This window comes from Corvus cornix, chromosome 1A (genome assembly GCF_000738735.6).
Source record: "Corvus cornix cornix isolate S_Up_H32 chromosome 1A, ASM73873v5, whole genome shotgun sequence".
NCBI lineage: Eukaryota > Metazoa > Chordata > Aves > Passeriformes > Corvidae > Corvus > Corvus cornix.
Window position 1 is genome coordinate 34,993,941 of NC_047057.1, and position 19,401 is coordinate 35,013,341.

Genomic DNA, 19,401 nt, shown 5'->3' on the forward strand with positions numbered 1-19,401 from the left:
ACAATGCAGTCAGAGGACCCCACCCACCCTCTTCTAGATATTATATATTGCATGATGGTACCTAGTATTAATCCGGACTAGCCCTCCGCACAGCAAATCTCCAGGGTCAGATAATCCCGTTGCAAGCTGTCCCTTTCCACCCCCGGAGGGCCCTGAATTAGGTCAGACGGGATTAAATTTGCGGTTTATTTATTTATCTAATTTTTTTTTTGTGCTGGTTACACGCACACTCAGCCTCGGAGGAGGCGGGGAGGGAGGCGGAGAGCGGCGGGAGCTTTAGCCGATGGCAGTGGCTGATGCCCGGCGGCGGATGCCAGCGGCAGCCGCGCGATGGCGAGGAGCCGGGCGGCTTACGAGTACACGGAGGCGGAGGACAAGAGCATGCGGCTGGGTTTCCTCCTCATCGCCGCCGGCTTGCTTTCCCTCTTGGGTCTGGGTTGTTGCTGGCTTCGCCCGGCGCTGCAGGAGCGGGGCGGCGGCGGCTCCGCCAACTGCACGGTGCTGGCGGTGCGGCAGCTGGGGGAGCGCTTCGCCTGCACCTTCTCCTGCGGGGCCGCCTGCCGCGGCACCGCCCGCTACCCCTGCCTCCAGGTCCTGGTCCGCACCTCCCGCTCCTCCGCGCCCGCCCTGCTCCATGAGGACGAGCGGCAGCTGCGCACCAACCCCAAGGTGAGACCCGCGAACGCCCTCCTCTCCCCAAATGCGGGGCGGTGGTCCCGCCGCGGCGGTCGGTGCCCTTTCACCGCCCCTGGCGCCCGCCCTCTGTTCGGTGCGGGTTTTTCTCTTTGGGGAGGTGGGGGGTGGTAAGTGAAGTGGGGGAACATCCGTCCAAAATGCCGCTCTGCTTGTTGCTCAGCAAAAAGTAGTATATCTCTATAGTGCATATCTATAAACATAATATACACTGTACCTCTATATTTATATGTTGTGTTCATATATATATATATAGCATCTCAGGGAAGGTTTAGACTCGATAACAGGAAAAGGTTTTTCACCCAGAGAGTGGTTGAGCACTGGAACAGGCTCCCCAGGTCAGTGGTCACAGCACTAAAGCTGACGGAGTTCAAGAAGCGTTCGCTCTCAAACACATGGTGTGATTCTTGGAGCTGTCCTGTGCAGGTCCAGGAGTTGGACTTGATGATCCATGTGGGTGCCTTCCAATTCGGGGTATTTTGTGATTCTACATAGTATAATGTAACATACCCTATATGTATATTGTATAGTATGCTATATAGTGTATTACACTATCCTGTATACCAAGTATGATTCATGCACGCACACTATACACACACAGGCACACTCACAATTCTTCGCGACCAGCCCCATTTCCAGTCCGTCCCGCCCGCGTCCGGAGCGCAGCCCCCGGGCGGCAGCGCAAGGAGAGCAGCGGAGGCTCCGCTGCCGTTCCCCGGCCGCTCCCCCCGGAGCCCCGGGACGCCGGTGGGGAGACGAGGAGAGACTCCTGCTGCCGGCGGGGTGCTCTGCTCCAGCCGTGCCCGGTGCCGCTGGGTTGCGCGTCCCGGAGGGTGGGGTGCTTCCCAGGGCCGCTTCCCAAAGCACACGGAGAAATGTTAATGGAGCCACTGCTGGCGGGGCGCTGGAGAAGGGGCTGCACCGAAACAGAAGTTTCCTCTATGCTGTTTTGATTCTTAAACTTCTCCATCACCCACATGAAAAACGACCAAATGAAGAAGTTGTGAAAGTTGCATCTTCCAGCAAACTGGGGAAGTCTGAAGGCCATGTGTGACTTGTGCTTTCTCTAAAGGCAGTTATCCTGCCTTCTCCTTTTTCTTTTTATGCTGGGTAAAGATGGCCTTGACAGCATGTACCTGAGTGGAGGAGATCTTATTAAGTAGTTTGCAGAAGGAAAAAAAAAGCTGTTGGAATCCTCCTACCCCTGAAAGAACTTGAAATTGGGAGTGTACTGGAGAAGGAAATTTCAGCTCTTTGACTGAGGTGTGGGTGTAAAATAGTGCCAAGGGTTGTGCTAAGCATGATGCAGGGGTCTGCTGGCAGGGGCCAGGAAGCGTGCTTGGGTGTCCAGTTGGGATGTACAGCCCTGCATCTTCTCAGTCATACCTGCACTCGTGCTCTGTCCCTTGGATGGCAGGTTAAGTTTCACACACGGGGTTTGAGGGTTGTTTTTTTCCCCTTGGCAGCTTGGAAGGGTGGTTGGGGCAAAAATCAGCAGAGTAAGTAGCAGGATGGTAAATCTGACAGGATTTGGATTAAATTGTTGGCACCACTCAGACGTTATGAGTGATGATGAAGATGCAGTGCTGGATGGTGCTTGATTGCAAAGAAGATGAAATGTTGGCCTGTGAGGGAGCTTTGCAAACCTTTCCCTGGGAGTGCTGCTGCCAGGCACCCTGTGGAGAGGGCTGTGGTGGCAGAGGTGTGCTGCGAGTGCCCCAGCTGTCTGAGCTCCAGGACTTCTCTATATATCTCTCCATTTTCAGGTGGGCAGGGAGGAGTTGGTAAAATGCAGGAGACAAGCTACCCATTTGATACGGGGTGAAGAGGATGTGGCCCTGCAGAGGGTGCAGCATGGCTCTCCCTGAGCATGGCCCTATGGCTCTATTGTGGCCTCCTCCAGCAGTGATGGGAGGTGGGAGATAGGAGGCAAGAGCTGAGCCCTGCCACCAGAATGCCTGGACTCAGCAACTCTGGCAGCATCCACAGGTTCAGCAGCGGCTTTCAAATTGGACTACAACCACAATACCTTTCTGCCTAGTCCAAGTGTTTTGTTTTGTTTTTACTTCTTGATCCTATTTTCTTCTGCCTTTCTGAAAGTGTGGTGAGAGAATTGCACCTGCCCAAGGGCTGAATTGCAATTGCAGAGAGGCAACCCACGCTTCAGAAGTAATGCCTGTATATGTCACTCAGAAAACTATTTTTATTTACCAATTAACTTTATGTTAACTATTAATAAGGAAACAGGGCTGTGTGTTGGCAGTGTGTGGTGCTTTCCTGCTTTTACAAATATAAGCTGTTTTCTTTACCTTCCACCTTGCATCTCTAGGTGTGAGCTGTTTACCCTGGGATATTGATTGCTGAGGATTAAATCTGATTTACCAGATGAGACCAAGCAGAAAGGATGCATTTTTTTGATGTAGCTGTTTTCTTTGGTAGAAATTGAATTTACCTCAGTAGAAAACTATGTAGAAAAAAATGTGCTCTAGTTGTTTTCCCTACTTTAAGAAGCTTATGTAAAACAAATACAAAGTAAGAAGAAAAGTTGGTTAGGTCTCATCAAGAAAACGCACCTTTGTAAGGAACTGAAGTCTGTATCTGTTGCTTTGGTTTTCCCTTTTTTCCCTGTTTCAGTGTCTGTGAAGGCAAACAGTTATACTCTCCTTGAATTTTTGTTTTAAAGTCTCACTGTCTTTAAAAACTTTCAGGATTTTATGCTGAAATATCTTCGTTAGAGCAACAGAGTAGAAATCTGCTGGATTTAATGCTCAGGATCCAGTATGCATTTGTGAAGATGGGAGCTTAGGGAGCTGTTTAACCCTTCCTGTTCCCATCATGGTTTTGCCCTATGTTTCCTTGTGTTCATGCCTTAGACAAACATGCAACATGCTAATCAGTTCCAACCAGCTAGAAGGGAAAAAAAAGACCAATTTTGTTTTCAACAGTCTTTAAATTTTACTTTCTGCTTAGCTGCTTCTCTTTGTAGGGTAGCAATTTTCCCCTGTAAATCAATAGTGTGGAAAAGGCATAGTTCAGGCTCCTTACAACACACAACAGTACTAAATCAGTTGGTAGCTTCACTCCCCCCAGAAATCCCCTGTCTTTGAGTAAAAGTCTTCTGCTTTCTGTAGTAGAGTGGGCTGACATATAAACATATCACAGCGATGAATCTGTCTGTTCTAGTGAGGAAAAACCTTTTTCTAGATGCGGGAAAAAGAATTTTTTTCTTCTCTTTCTTTCTAAGATAATCACATCATTGTACAGCCCAGGACTCATTTTAGCTCTTAAAAGATTATATAGCTGGGTCAGAGTTAATCCAGGAATGTATATATAAAGCACCGGACACGATTACATTTGTGTTCAGTCTGAGTGATCTGTGGATTTCTTTTTTTTTTTTTTTTTTGATTGCTGTCTCAGAGGAAGAAATTTCATTGGAGTGACAGTAGCCTTTCTTCAGCTGCCTTGATAGCAATAATAATCTCTGAGATAAAGCTTAAGCAGGATTAATTCCAAAGTCAATTTGTTGCTATCACTCTCTGGCCATCAGGTACGTTGGTGGCACATACAGCCAGCGCAGGGACCAGGCCATGAGTCTGGCTGGGGAAAATGACAGGGGAGTTTGTCAGCTGCTAAAAGGTCTGATTTGTGGGTTTTTAGACATTGCCCTTCCTACATCTGCAGTTAAGTGTAGGGTTGGAAGAAGTTGTCCACTGTTTTGCCCAAGAAACTTTTAGGGGAGTGACTGGTAAGACAGATGTTAGCAGCTGAGCAGCAGGACCTAGTTCTCCCCATCCTTGTCCGTGGGCAGGGGACCAAACCAGCTGCTGCTCCTTGTCTGCACTTCACACCTGCCCGTGCTCCTGTCACACTTCTGTCTGTAACAGCTCCACCTGACAAGATGATGTGCAGTCATGTCTTCTGTGCACTTGTAAATAGGATTTGGCTTAATTTTTGGACTCTCTTAAATATGACCCATGACAGAGGAGGTTTCATAACAAAATATAACTTCACGATAATTTTGTGAGAGTCTGGTGCATTTGGTGAAGCATTCAGATCCGTGTTTGGGCTGGTGCCTGTGACAGGCAAACTGTGCAGATGCTGCCTAGCAATTCCTCTGGAAGCAGCACCAGGGGCCATGGATAAACCCTACCACCCACTTGTCTCACCGGGGGCACCATTCCCAGCCTTAAGCCTCTGTGAGGGGTCATGGATTTGGTCACTCCCAGTGGGTTGTGCTGCTGCTGATCATCTGCACTGACAGATGCAGGTGGAAGCTAGACATGGTGCTCAGCTCCAATTCCCTCAGTACACTCAGCCCCCCTCAGGAGGGGGCAATTTTTTGTACTAATGGAGCGAGCCCACCTGCTCATGTCCTGCCCCAGTGGGATGGTTGTGGCAGTGCTTCCGGCCTTCCATGCCATGAAGGTAACCCAGTAGTGAATGGAAACACTCACTCACAAAGTTAGGAGAAGCTCACATATTGCTTGGTGTGGTGGGTTCACCCTGGCTGGACTTCAGGTCCTCACCAAAGCTGCTGTATCACTCCCATCCTCAGGTGGACAGGAGAGAGAAAATGTTATGAAAGGCTTGGGGTTGAGATAAGGACAGGGAGAGATCACTCACCCTTTACCGTCATGGGAAAAATGGACTTGACTCAGGGAAATTAATCTGCTTTATTGCCAATTAAATCAGAGAAGGGTACTGCATAAATAAAATCAAATCTAAAAATGCCTTTCCGCTACCCATCCCTTCTTCCTGAGCTTAACTTCACTCCTGACTTTCTTTACCTCCTCCTTCCCACCAGGACAAAGGGACAGGGAATATGTGCTGTGGTCAGTTCATCACGCACTGGCACTCCTTCCTCTTCACACTCTCCCTGCTCCAGTGTTGGGTCTCTCACACAGGAGACAGTCCTCCATTACCTGCTCCAGTGTGGGTCCTTCACACGGGCTGTAGTTCCTTACAACGTGCTCCAGCATCGGTCCCCCACAGGATCACAGGTCATGCCAGGACCCTGCTCCCACGTGGACTTCCCTCAGAGTCACAACCTCCTTTGGGCATCCCTTTGTTGTGGTGTGGGGTCCACCATGGGCTGCAGGTGGATCTGTACTCCAGCTCATGTTGTGGGTCTTTGCTGCACCAAACAGATGGTACGTGCTCTGTCCCATAGCTCACCAGGAGCCAGGAGAATGGTCCTCAACATGTCACTTGGAAACTGAGTTTGAAGTCTTGCTCCTGAATGACTTTGGTTTGTCTTCTGTTGGGCTGACTTGCTTCTACTTTGGGCCCTGATGTCTCTTTGCATTTGAAACTTTCTTGGACTTGTCTTGTAGTCTGCAAAGTCTGTCTTTTTTAAAATTAAAAACGTGACTGAATTAGGCAAGAATTAATCTTTGAAAAGCATGAAATGCAGCCTGGAACTTAAACCATAGTCAAGAGTTCATGCATATGTTCTTTCTCTGTGATATGGAAGAATATCTGCCCTCATGAAGTGTTCAGAAGGACCAGAAATCTTCCCAGGCATCTGCTGAGACACTGAATTGGGATCATCCAGAAGCAAACACAGATACAAATCCTACAAAACGTTGGTGTAAAGATGTATTAGCTGTTCACTGACATTTTTACTGGTGTCCTAGCTTGCTTTCAGTTGGCATTCGTTTATGTTTTGATGCCAATATTTCATGCCATGTCTTGCAAGGGAGGACAGCAGAATTAATGTCTCAGGAACTGCTTATTGCCAAAGTGGAAGTTATTTCACGTTCCTCCATCAACTCACAGCAGCAAAATTTGTGAGGTTATGATTCCCTTTTATCTGCCTGCTGACTCTTTGGAGGGTGATACAGCTGGTCAAGCAAAGTGCCCTAGAAGTGTAGAGATCCACTCCCTGTGAATCTGAAAGGGACAAAGTGCACCTTGGATTGGTGGGACTATGCTGGCATCCTGGGGAGGCGAACAAGCTCCAGTGCTTGTGCAGCAGCTGATATGTTCACACTGGGATTGCTCCTTGGGTGTTCTCTGTGGCTCAAGACCTTTGTCACATTGAGTTGATGTTTCAGGGCGGCCCCTGGGATTCATATTTGGACAGGGACCACTCCTCTCTTCAAGACTGTTAATCCTTAACAGGCTGAAGCAGAGAGGTCACATCAATTTAAGGCAAGACCCCAGGTGTCTCCTTTGCATTTTTCACATGAAGATAAAGAGGAAGAGGTAGAAATACATCCAGCATTCTTTCTGTCAGCTGGGATTACTTGTGCAGAGAATGATGTGAAGTTTGAGTTATGGAAAATATTCACTGTTGTGCCCAACTTCCAGGTGTCCCTCCTGTAGGTACTGGCAATACTCCCATACACTTTGGCATGCTTTGGCATGCCAAAATACAGAAGTGTTGCCTGGAGAAACTGTCTTTGGGCCCTTTTACATCTTCCATACCAAGAAAAATACCTGCCTTGAAAAACTCAATGTTTTAGTATCTTCATATTGAGCTAACAGCATGGGGACTGATGGGAAAAATATGTGAAGTACTCTGTGATTAAATGTCCTGGGAGACTGTTAAAGCTTGATACTTGTCTGTTCAGAGAGACATCTCTTGGGAAAAGAGATCTCTCTGTTTTTTTCTAAGCCTGAAACTCAGGATCGGGCTAAACAACAGTTCACTAGGTTATGAACTTTGTGAAGGATTCAAGAATATTTTGTGGGGGTGGAAGGTCTCTGAAGGATCCAGAGAAAGTTTAGCCAGGAGTGGTGGTGTGGTTGCACTTTCATAGCAGAGGACAGCAGTAGGCTCAGCCAGGAGGAAGAAACATTTCAGAGGATAGAGGAAATACTGGAGCCAGTATCACAGGAATAGGAGTTTTGAGATAGCTGAGTGAATTTAGGCAAAATAATGTATATTGGTACTTAGCTGTTTTGTCTAGTTCTGCATTTTGTGTGCTGGGTAAATAGTGGCTGGTTTGGGGGCTACCTACAAGCTGGGGGCTTGGGATGAGCAGGGTGGTGACTACAGTCGGACGTAGGCAGTGAGTGCACAACTGATGGGATATGGTGCCATTTCCAAAGCAGGACATGCTCCATAAAGGAAAACATCAGGGTGGCGAATGTTGGAAGTGCTGGACCCTGGGCCAAGCAATGAGGAGGGGACCAGCTGGGATGGTGCAGCACGTTGGTGCTCTCAGGGGGACAGAGCAGAGCCAGCAGTGCTCTCAGGTGTCTTCGTGCCAAATTTGCTGACTCTGCCCAGCTGCTGCAGAGATTTATGTGAGTGTGGAGGAGAAAGGGGCATGTTTGATGCTTCCAAAGTAGACAACCAAACCAAAAACACTGCTGAACAAGGAATACTATCTGTGATAAATCCTGCATTCTGGTTTCTGAAGTAGACTGGTGGTACTGCTCATTTCTGTCCTTCATCATCATCAGTGGGACAACCCTTGTTAAGGATCATGTAAACAGGGAACTAAAGGGAGCTCTGTGCCATGGCAACACCATGTGAAAATGGGGATCCTTGCATGTGGAAAAGGTAGGTTTCAGTTTGGAAGCAACAAGGAAGACCTTGCAGATTCTTTCAGTCTGAAGCCTGCAAGACACTGGCAGCAATGGCCGGTGTTGACAGAAGTGGTCAGATTTTACATGATCAGGGAAATAAAATCCTGAGATTTCTCCCTTGCCCTTGGAACGGCAAATCTTCAAGCTGTTGTATGGTGGACATGGACTTGTAGGTCTGTACGTCTTAGGTATAGCGTGCAGCTGGGGACAAGGTAGGCCCCTGTGAAACCTCAGCAGAAGGAGAAGCAGCACTCACTGGGCACAGTGAGTGATCTTTATTCTCATGTTAGAGAGGGTATCCCTCTCCTGGTTGTTACTGCCTTCAGGATACTGTGGAGAAATTAATGTTGTGATCATATGTATGCATGCCCTTAGGGGTTTCCCACACCCTTCACCTCCTGCTTCTTCATCCTTCCTAAGTAGGAGGCTTTTTAGCTACCTTCCCAGTCACACTTTTTTTCTGTTTGCAGCTCCCAATTTTAAAGGAATTAAAATTCTGTGTGTGCACCTGGAGCCTTGGTGTCCATACATCCTGCAGGGGGAAAAGCCTTTGTGCTACCAGAGGGTCAGTTAAGCTGTGTTACTCAGTGTGGTTCAACATCTCCTAGAATGATTTCCTGTATGGATGCCTGGTAAAAATGGGAGGGATTGTGCTTGGACACTGGACTCTGATAGTGCTGACACTTGATTCAGTGCACTACTTGTTTTCTATTGTTTAGCTGCCTGTGGCTAGGAGGTAAGGGCGGTGTGTCAAAGACTTGGAAACAAGGTACATGTGTGTGTGATCCAAAGGGGAGCCTCTGAAAGCCCAGTCCCAAGGGCACCAAGCTGGGGAAGGAATTTCACTTGATCTCTGGGCTTTGAAGCAGATGTCTGAGGGTGAGATCTGCAGATAGCTCAGCTGCATGCTCAGCTCTCCTTGACTTCTGTACAGCAGAAGCAGATGCTGAACCTTTCTGCTGAAGCAGGGCTGTGACCCTTTTTGCTTGTTTGCCTGGGTTGTAACAGTGGGAGAATACCTTCTTTTGTAAGAGGACATCAGCCAGATATCCCATCACCTGGGAAAGCTTGCTGGACTCTTCGTGCTATTTATTAGAATGATACTTAAAAAACTTGTGATTATGTGCCTCACTGAAAATAGGAAGTTATTCAAACCCAATCCACGCAGCCGGCTAGAAATATATCAAAAAGAAATGATTATATTCATATTAATCATGCCAAACCCCAAGATGTTATGAGGTGGTTTGGTTTAACAGTGGAACAAACATGACAAAGCCTTTGTTTTCTTTCTGAATGCTGTTATATTCTTTTCCAGTACCTGCACAGTATAACTAGCATTTGAAGTGAAGTTTAGCTAATATTTCTTTCTGGAGCTTTTGTTTATTATTCTCTGTCCATTTCAGTCATGCTGGTATCATGAGGAAAATGCAGAGCAGTGATGCCCTGTGTTCTTGAGCACAGAAATAACTCTGTTTTGCAATGTGTCTTGGCAGTGTTCATACATCCCTCCCTGTGCAAGAGACGATCAGGAGAACTCTGAGAACGTCACGTACAAGCAGAAATACTGGAAAGAGAAAGTGGGTTCTCAACCATTTACATGCTATTTTAATCAGCACTTGAGGTGAGTAATCTCCCTTTGGCTAGGCAGGAGTGCTTATACATCTGCTTAACAGCTGTCCATTGGTTCTATTTGAAATTATATATAAATGCATGCATATGTATATACACATGTGCAGACCCCCTCCAGAGTGATGTGGTTTATCACACAGAGCTCAGTGCAGAACTTTGCAAGACAGTTCTGTTGATTAAAAGCTATACGGAAAGGAAAGGAGTATTTTTACCACTTGAAGTAAAAATAAAACCTCTGAGAAAAGTTTTCCTTAAAACATGCAATTTTTATGGCAAAAAGCATCTTGGCTTTTAAGACTCAGATGGCAGATTTCTGGTGTGCGTAGTAACGTTCCTTTCGTCCACAGAAAATAAACCCTACTGTGTTCATGGAAGAAAAGGGAACATCAGTAAATACTACAAACTAATTCAGGAATTGTGTTCATAGAGGATTAATGGATCAGATACGCGTAATAAACAGCCACAGAACTGCCAGGTTTCATACATGCTTGCAGAGCAGAAAGCCATAACCTAACGCATCTCCCCTTCTGTTTCAGTTCTTACTTTTACTGCCAATGTTGATGTGACTTCCATGTGTATGAGAGTGACATGTGGTTTCCTTCCTTCAGTAAACAAAAAGAGGAGGGATTCCTTTTTCCTGTCCCTTTCTGGTGGTGATATGCCAGGAAATAAAAGGAAATGTGGTGGCAGGATGAGGTTAGTCCTATCCCACAAACACTTGGAAGTTAAATAGATGAAGGAATAGCTCGTGACTTGCAGGTGCAATTCAGGGCTCAGTGTGGGAGTGTTGGCACCAGATATTTAAGTTCAGAAAGACAAACAGGAGGAAAGTGGATGCCAGTGTGCTCGGGCCTCGAATGAACCAGGGAGCTGGAGCAGGGTGGCAGGCAGAGAAATGCCTGACTGTCCTGTGGGTGTCTTGCTGAGTGCCTCAGGGCTTCAGGTTTGTCCTAGGCTGGCTGTAATTGTTGTCTCCCAGGAGAGACTGTAGACCTGGTCAGCATGCATAGGGTGTGTTTGTTGTTCCTGGTTAACTCTTCGCAGAGGGACTCCATCAAAGCTTTGTAGCAACATTTTTTCCTTTAGAGGGGAAAGAAACATTATTTACAGCATGCAGAGGTTAAAACTTAGGGCACCCTGTGTGATGACATCAGCCCTGTCAGGGACCTTCTTGGGTGTCCTCTGATCCACAAGGTGCCAATGCTTGGATCTGCTAACCAGGAGCCGAGTTATGATTTTGATTTTTCTGGGCAGGCAGGTGTTGCCAGTTCCTTGTGCTCCTGGGAACTGGGACTTGCAACAGCCACTGTCCGAGTGAGCAGGAGAGTCAGAAACATGGGATTGTCTGCAGGAGAAGTCATGGCTAGGATACATCTAACCTGGTGTGGAAAGGATGATGTGAAAGTTAACTTTTTTAGTCAGTGGAGAGAAACTGGAGCCTTATATCTTACCCCATAGTAAATGCCTGATACAGGTCAGATGCCCAGAGGTGCTTATTTCTCTCCTGTAAAGGAGCGTAGGGTGGTACGTGTCCAGAGCTATGTGAGCTGATTCTCACATCACATTTAGGCAAAGCAAAGACAAAGTTTTTCTGAGGCTGCATGCTACCTAGCGTCTGCCGTTTATGTAAGCCGGCACTGAGGATTTGTGCAGCGCTCAGGCAGAGTTTTTCCTTAAAGATGCTGAATCCTATACTGCTAAAAGTTCTTGCCAGCACAATGGCTGCATTGAAACACTGCCTTTTGCTGATCCTACAACAATTCATACACAGCATAAGAGTGGCTCGCTGCCAGAGATACTAGAAGATAGTCTAAGCCGAAGTGTGTACCCCATCTATTTTCTTCTGAAGATAGCAATGAGCTTTGGGAGATAAGTTCTGCTGACTAGGAATGTGCTTGCTTGGCTATACTTTTAGAGCAATGATGACTAAGCAGCCTGTGAAGCCGTAAAAAGGAACCATAACAAACTGAGGGAAAAGTCTGCTCCCTTCAAAACAGAAGTGTGCATACTTTCTGACAGTATTTTTTTCACTGTGTGGATAAGCTAACTGTTCTCTGCCAGTCTGTATAAAACATATTATAACCCCGTGTCTGTCCCCTCAGGGCCCCTCTCCCAGGGCTACATGGCAGGGGGGAAGGGACCCCTACACATCATCTCCTCTTCATTGAATTTAGTTCAGTTTCGTTGTCAGAATTGTTGCTGCATGCAGAGTGTACTGTTGGGTAACATCTCCCTTCAGTTTGGTGGTGCATGTTTCAACAAGTTACTTTGAAAAGACAAAAAAGGGGATGCCATTGCAGTTCAAAGTTATACAAGAGCAACGAGAAGCAGACTCGGCAATTTCAACCATTCTTAGTTACTGTAAATCAAGCTGCCCAGCAAAACCAGCTGCCTGAGATTTATCTTAGGGAGCCAAAGTGCAGCTTAGCTTAGAGCTCAGTGCTTCACTGAAGAGTAAGGTTTTGCTTTGCCACTGTGGGCACCTACCTTTAGTGTCCCACACTTCTCTGACAAGCTTTGGGACAACGGGTTCAAGTTGCATGGGGAAGTTGCTTTTCTGGATCTCTGGTGAAGGTGCCTGTCTGTTGACATGATGATACCCCAGTCTGAAGGAAGCCCTGCACAGCAGAAACCAACCTCCAGTGCTTCAGACCCCCAAATAAAAGACAAATTCAGATAAAGTTCTCAGGCTGTTGCCAAACGTTTGAGAAGGCACTGAGCTCTTGGGCTTCAGTGTTCTGGATCTCACACCAAGTGTCCTGGCGGTCCGCAGTCATGACCTCAGCCAAACAAGGGCCACAGCTCTATGCCCTAAAGTGGGACAGGTGCAGGAACAGGCAGGATGGGAGAGATCTTGTTACTTTATTTCTTCATGTTCCTGGTCTCATTGACATCCACAACAAGAAAAAAAGAGAGAAACTAAGATTGCCATGAGCTCAGACCTACTGTCTCATGCCATGCAGAGACAAGCAGAGCAACCTGTGTCAAGTAATTTCTTATTAGTGGCTGATCTATGGGGCTTTATTGCATTTTAGTTCTGGGTTTGTCCTGTACACAAGAACACTCTGTGTTTCCTTTGCTGTGGCACAGCAGATGAGCCAGCCACACTTTAACCTCCCCCGTGTTTGCTGCAGGATGCTATACACAAATTCATCAGATATTTGAAGAGCAAACCCTCTCAAGTGACTAGTGACAACCTGTATGTTGTTGGGGTACCCTGCAGGGTTCCCACTTATCTCAGAATAATTATGTGTATAAGCCAAGGGTGCTCAGGTAGTAGGGCTGCTCATCCATTAATGTTGGAACATAAATCTTAGTTTTCTCTGTTACTTCACAGTTTTCTAAATTAATTCCCTGCACCTGTGGAGCAGTGCTTGGGCCCGAGGGGGAAAGGACTTTACTGTCAGTAAGACAGTGTGCTGCCTCTGTGTGCAGCCATCCAGCTGAGGATTTGTGCATCTTGCAGCAATGAGGGAAAAAATGACTGCTTGTCAGAGCGAAGGGATGGGAATATCTGGGGGAAAAAATCAGTGTATTACAAACATCATTAAATCCAGATTGTTTGAATACAAAAATATTTGTAAGGTTTCCCTATCCTGCACCTCCACCTCTGTCAGCTTTTGTTGTGCAACATAAGGTACACAGTGTGGTTCGTAAGTGATGACTGAAATGTTTATGAGCCTGTAACCTTTTGGTCCTACATGACTTCTTGGTAATCCCTGCACTGCAATTCTTCCCATGATGTTCAGTAATTGCTCTGAAGGCTCTGATGGAGGCCTGTTTTATCTGGTGTCTGTTTGAACTACTTGGCAGAACCTAACAGGGATGTGTTGTATAATGCAATAACTAAGCCAGTTAGCCCTGCTCAGAGCTCCACAAGGGTTTAGCCCGGAGCTCTAAGTCCTGCTAAAAATAAGTCCTGGTCTCACCTTTTAGCAATGAAAACAAAATTCCTCCCTCCTTGTCTGTTCAGTGAAAGGGAAAGCTGTGTTTTCAGGGTTAAGGCAGAGACATCTTCAGGGACTTTTTTTCCCAGTTTGTTTGTTCTTTCACCCTGGGACCACTGCTGGGCACTAATGGTGTTGCACAGTGCCCACCACTGCTTACAGCAAGAACCAGGTCTGAATGCCTGAGCGTGGCTTGAAATTATTGGGGGGTTTCCCCCTTTTTCCCCCTAGGTGTCTTTCTTGCTTCTGCTGCTGTTTTGTGCATGGGTAACTTGCAGCTGGTGTGGCCCCACAGATAACTGGTGTTGGGACTTCGGGTGCATCCCCTCAAGAGGCTTTGCATTTACTGGAAACCTGAATGGCAGCACTGCTAGAAAGAAGAGATTGCCAATAACCAAGCTTAGGGGGAATATGTGCAACCCCTCTGCCAACACCTTTGAACTGAAGTACTATATGAAAGTCGCAGAGCAAAGACAGGTTTATTAAAGACACTGTACTTACAGGAACAAGGCAACAAATTTAATTACATCTGCTGATTTTCACAGGGAAAAGAAAGGTGTTTCTAGGCATGATGTACCTCCTCTGTGCTCAACATCACTGCCTCAGTACCAGGGGAGTGATGCTTTTAGGCTTTCCAGCAAAGACAGATCTTTACCATGAGAAGTCTTCCCCGGGGACAGAGCACCTTTCCTTTTCTGGTTCCGAGTAAAACAACAAGCCCTCAGACTGTGGGAGCAGGCAAGTCACCTTAAAAAAAGTAGTCAAAACTGGTAGCTTTGCCAAGCAAACCCAAAGAAGTTACATTACTGTGTTTTGAGTGCCACAGAATCACAGAATACTCTGAATTGGTAGGCATCCACAAGGATCATTGAATCCAGGTCTTGACCCTGCACAGGACCATCCCCAAGAGTCACACCATGTGCCTGAGTGCATTGTCCAAATGCTTCTTGACACTGTCAGGCTTAGTGCTGTGGCCACTTCCCTGGGGAGCCTGTTCCAGTGCCAAACCACCCTCTGGGGGAAGAACCTTTTCCTGATACCCAACCTAAACCTCCCCTGACACAACTTCAGGCCATTCCCTTGGGTCCTGTCACTGGGCACCACAGAGAAGAGATCAGTGCTTGCCCCTCCTCTTCTCCTTGTGAGGGAGTAACTGCAATTAAGTCTCCCCTCAATCTGCTCTTCTCCAGACTGAACAAACTAAGTGACCTCAGCCACTACTCATACGGCTTCCCCTCAAGGCCCTTCACCATCCTCATGTCCCTTCTTTGGATGCTCTCCAACAGCTTAACATCTTTCCTATATTGTGGCACCCAAAACTGCACACAGGAATCAAGGTGAGGCCACACCAGTGCACAGGGACTCTTGCTGTACCTAAGAATAGCAGTAATACCCATCTAAACCCAAACCTCATCCCAAGACTTAATTAAACGCTCTGTCTTCGACTCTTTTCCAAAAGGGAAAATCTTTTAAATTACTAAGTCACAGTCACACCTGTAATGAGTGTTTGACATCCATTGCTGCTACCTTTGGTACCTATGTTTTTCAAAACATTTAAGATTCAGTCAAAAGGATATCTTGCTTTCCCCAATCACATTTTCTTTCCTTTAATTGAATCCAATTTTCTAGTTTTTTTGCTTGCCCCTTGTTTTTGAACTAACATCTGCTTAAAAAAATACTTAAAATTCAATGTTGCTAATAAGTTCAGAGCTGTGAAGATTGAGTGTTGCCTGCTTATGTCCTCCTTGCCAACTAGCACTCTGTTATTCACAGGTGGTGGTACAATAACTATGAGGGGGCAGTATTATACCTCTTGTGAAAGGATTTTTCTGTTCAGGTGCACAGATTGGTGACTTTGCACCCATAAAGTTAATAGTACTTTATTCAATTTATAGTCTCCACCTGTGCCTGCTTATATATTTGGAGGATTTTGGATGTGCAGATTCATGCGCTCCACTATTAAATACACCTGGGATTCTTTTGATATTTTTTATGCTGCTGCCTTTCAAATTTTATAGCTGAGCTGCTCACAATCTGAGTTTTATTCTGCTCCTTACTACAGAACCAAAGAGAGATCTATGGTGCCAGCCTTGGGCACTTTCAGGCTGGCACGGTGCAAAGGATTGTCCATACTGAAATTTTGGGTGAGAGAAACCCCCAAATGCAAATGGAGGTGTAATTAAATCTGGCATCAGGTGTAGTGTGGCAGTCTGGCTCCAGTAGCTCCTCAAGGATGGATAAAACTGCAGATTTGCAAACATCTCCATTCAATCTCTCAGTGAAGGAAAAAGAGTTCCTTCTTTTTCCCCTACAGAGAATTCTTTCTTAGTGCTGCTTTCTGATCAGGACAAAGCTATAGTGGGAGAGACAGCAGAGCCATTGAACAGGTATCTGCTCCCATGTGCCACTGGGTTAGGAGACCTTCACTCCCAGGACACCCCTGGAGGAGGCTGGGTTGCCAGGATTTTAGGCTGTGAGGTTTGTTGCTCCAAGAAGTGTCAGGTGGCGCTGATGAAGCAACATGAGATGGGAGTGTTCGATGTAAGTGAGGACCAGCATGAGTCAAGACTACAGGTATTTTTCTAATTGGAGAAAGTTCTGTTTCTCTCCTTTGCAGATAGTTTTCCAGCAGACTGCATGTCTCTGGCTGTAGATGGGAAAGCAACAGCAAAGTGCAAATACCACAAGACTGATTTAATAACTGTTAAACTGCAAGGGAGAACAGAAAGAGCCAGAGATGAGGAAAACCTGCCATCACATTTCCCAAACAAGATCCCAGACTTGGAAGAGGCAGATGGACAACAGATCTTTCAGACATGTGGCACAGCTAAATATCCAAATGTCTTGAGATGCTTTCTCCTGCTATTCTCCTCCTCTGTTTCCCTTTGGAAATGCATACACCTGTCACAGACCCAGCCATGACTGTGTATTAGATGATGCTGGTGGAGGCGTGGAGGTTCAGACCTTTGTGGGATTCTTGCCAAAGTGTTCCCGTAGGAGCCTACTCAAGTCTACTGAGGCACTGCTGTCTGCTGCACCAAATCACAGCTTATTGCTGAAACAGCCACCGCTGGGAAGGAGATGAGGCCACCCTGGGGCAGGCTGTAGTCCTCTTGGGGATAGATTTCGTGCAGGCTGCTGCCTGCCAGTGCAGCTGGGCTAGCCCGGGCCACCAGCAGTCCAGGGCTGACCAGTTGGATTTGTCTCTGCCAGACCCAAATCACAGCCAGGGCTTCTGTCATCAGGAGCCTCCATGTAGCCCCATGGACACACCAGTGCTCAAAGCTAAAAGCAAAGTTTTAATTACTGTTTAAATCCATCTCACAGGGCCTGATAACATTTAAGGTAGATAAGTATAAATGCTGCCTGGTGTTATGTTTCTGCCAGAGTGGTTTTGCATTCCACAGTCACAATCTACTGTATCTCTCATGGCTGTTTGTGATTACCACATTCCCTGGAGGACATAAAGCACCAACACTTTCTTTCTTTCTTTTTTTTCTTTTTTAATCCAAATGAACTTGTTAGCCTGTAAACACTGCAAGTGGAATGCTCTCACAGTCTGTCATGAGTGCTGGTGATAAAAACACAAATGAAAGCAGTGAATGAAGTGGTCCACTTAATCATTTTCTAACACTTTGGCAAATAAAGCACCTTTACTCTTACCATGTTAGATGACTTTCACTTATGATGAATTGATCGTATCATGCTGATTTATATTTTCTCCATCTTTTGTTCCTCCTCTACACAGGCCAGATGATGTGATGCTGAAGCGCACCCATGACGAGACTGTTCTCTTGCACTGCTTCCTCTGGCCCGTGGTGACATTCCTGGTCGGAGTCCTCATTGTGGTCCTGACCATCTGTGCCAAGAGCTTGGCTGTCAGGGCAGAGGCAATAAAAAAGAAGAAACATTTGTGAATGGCAAGGCTGCTCATGGAAAAGAAAAACCTGCAAGAAGATGTCAAGTGGGGCAACCTGACACACCTGCAGGTCTGCGGGGCACCCAGCTGCGTCTCCTTCCAGTGTCTGATCTGTGGTGGAGTTGCTCTTGTCTCAGGATTGTTCTTGGGAGATTGCCCCATGAAATGCCAGCTAATTGCTTCTTCTGCTATGGCACTAAATAAGTAAAAAAAAAAAAAAAAAAAGAAAATCTACACTGCACCAAATATGCTGTGTGCTGTTAGTGCTAAAGAGCAGCTACCCAGAAATTGAGACCATTTATAAAACTCCCTGATGATGTTAATTTCATCTCCACAAAGTGATCTTTGTTAATGTTTAATACTAAATATTTAAAATATTTACTTTAGTTAGAACATATTTCCAAACGAATAAAGTTTGATTCTTTTGGGGGTTTTAACTTCCGGGGGTTTTATTTTTTTGTTTTTCTTTTTTTATTTCTTTTTCTTTTTCTTTTTAAGACAAACATAGCATTGTGCTGATTTGGTTTTTATTCCACTGTGTAGAATAATTTTAAAATTCAAACTTTACCTTCTGTCTAGACAAAATCTTTCATCATCACCCATTCACTGTGATGAAATGTAGAAGTCTCTCCGAAATACTTTAAAAAAAAATGAAACCGCTATTGGAAAAGATGATTAAATACTGGATCTCACTTTATTGCCTCAGTGGTATTCAGTCCCTACAGTTTTTCTTGTCCCTTCTCAGGTACCCTCTTCATGAATGCTCCAGGCTCTAAGGAGCAAGGATTTTACAGTAGTGGTTTTACATTAATATGTTTTACCAGCATCTTCCCCCAACAGTGTAGTACCTGAGTGTCTGCTGAGGAGAGCCTGCGTGTCATGGTGTGACTCACATCACCAGAGAAGGACATCAACTCCTTGCAGGGCTGTGGATGTTTGCTGCTGAACTGCCTATCCCAATCACACCAGCTCAATGAAGGCCCCCTCAGAGGGGATGCTCCAGAAAACACAAGGCACTCTGGGCATGGAATCTTGCTGGGTCTGGTTTCTCTGCTTGCCCCAGCTCCTTGCTGTGTGTGATGGGAGTACCAGCTCTAGTCCACTTGCTCAGCACAGAGAGTTCCATATTTCTGGCAGTTTCCCAGGGCACATTTTTGCATGCCACAGTCAGGAGCTGAGGCCAGAGCAGTTTCATGGCACTCGTTGATGCCCCTGCAGGGCTGGCCCCCCCTGGGACCAGCTGTGCAGCTTGGCAGCGCTGGAGTGCAGCAAAGAAGAAAAGCCATGTGGCTGGGTCAGGAAAGTGAGTGATTACTGACAAAGCATTTTAATCTACATTAACAATTCTGCAATTCTAAACACACTGTGCATTGTACTAATCTCTGATATTCTTAGTATTATGTGTCAATACCTTGGGTTTCGTTGTGATTTTAACACATAGCAGAAATATTTCCTCAGGATGAGAAAAGTGCTAGATTTGAAAGCCTGAAAGCTTAGTTGGCACAAGGCGCAATGACAAACTTGCTTTAATTGCCCAGTGTCTTTTTCAGATTAATTGTGTTGTGTGTTTTAGAAGTGATTTCCATAAGACCTCTTGTGCACACTGTGGTGCCCAGTGATGAGGGTGATGCACAGCAAGGGCAACAGAGTGACTGGAAGTCATTTCCCGCTCCC

General features: G+C 46.1%; 1 protein-coding gene across 1 annotated transcript; it reads left to right on the top strand.

Annotated features, from left to right (window-relative positions):
* The first annotated feature begins 237 nt into the window (after window positions 1–237).
* Window positions 238–18,419, top strand: KCNMB4 (potassium calcium-activated channel subfamily M regulatory beta subunit 4). The gene is made up of 3 exons (XM_039571642.1): window positions 238–669; window positions 9,726–9,853; window positions 17,557–18,419. The coding sequence occupies exons 1-3, from the start codon at window positions 331–333 to the stop codon at window positions 17,723–17,725; spliced, it is 636 nt and encodes a 211-aa protein (XP_039427576.1). The 5' UTR covers window positions 238–330; the 3' UTR covers window positions 17,726–18,419.
* The last annotated feature ends 982 nt before the right edge of the window (window positions 18,420–19,401 follow it).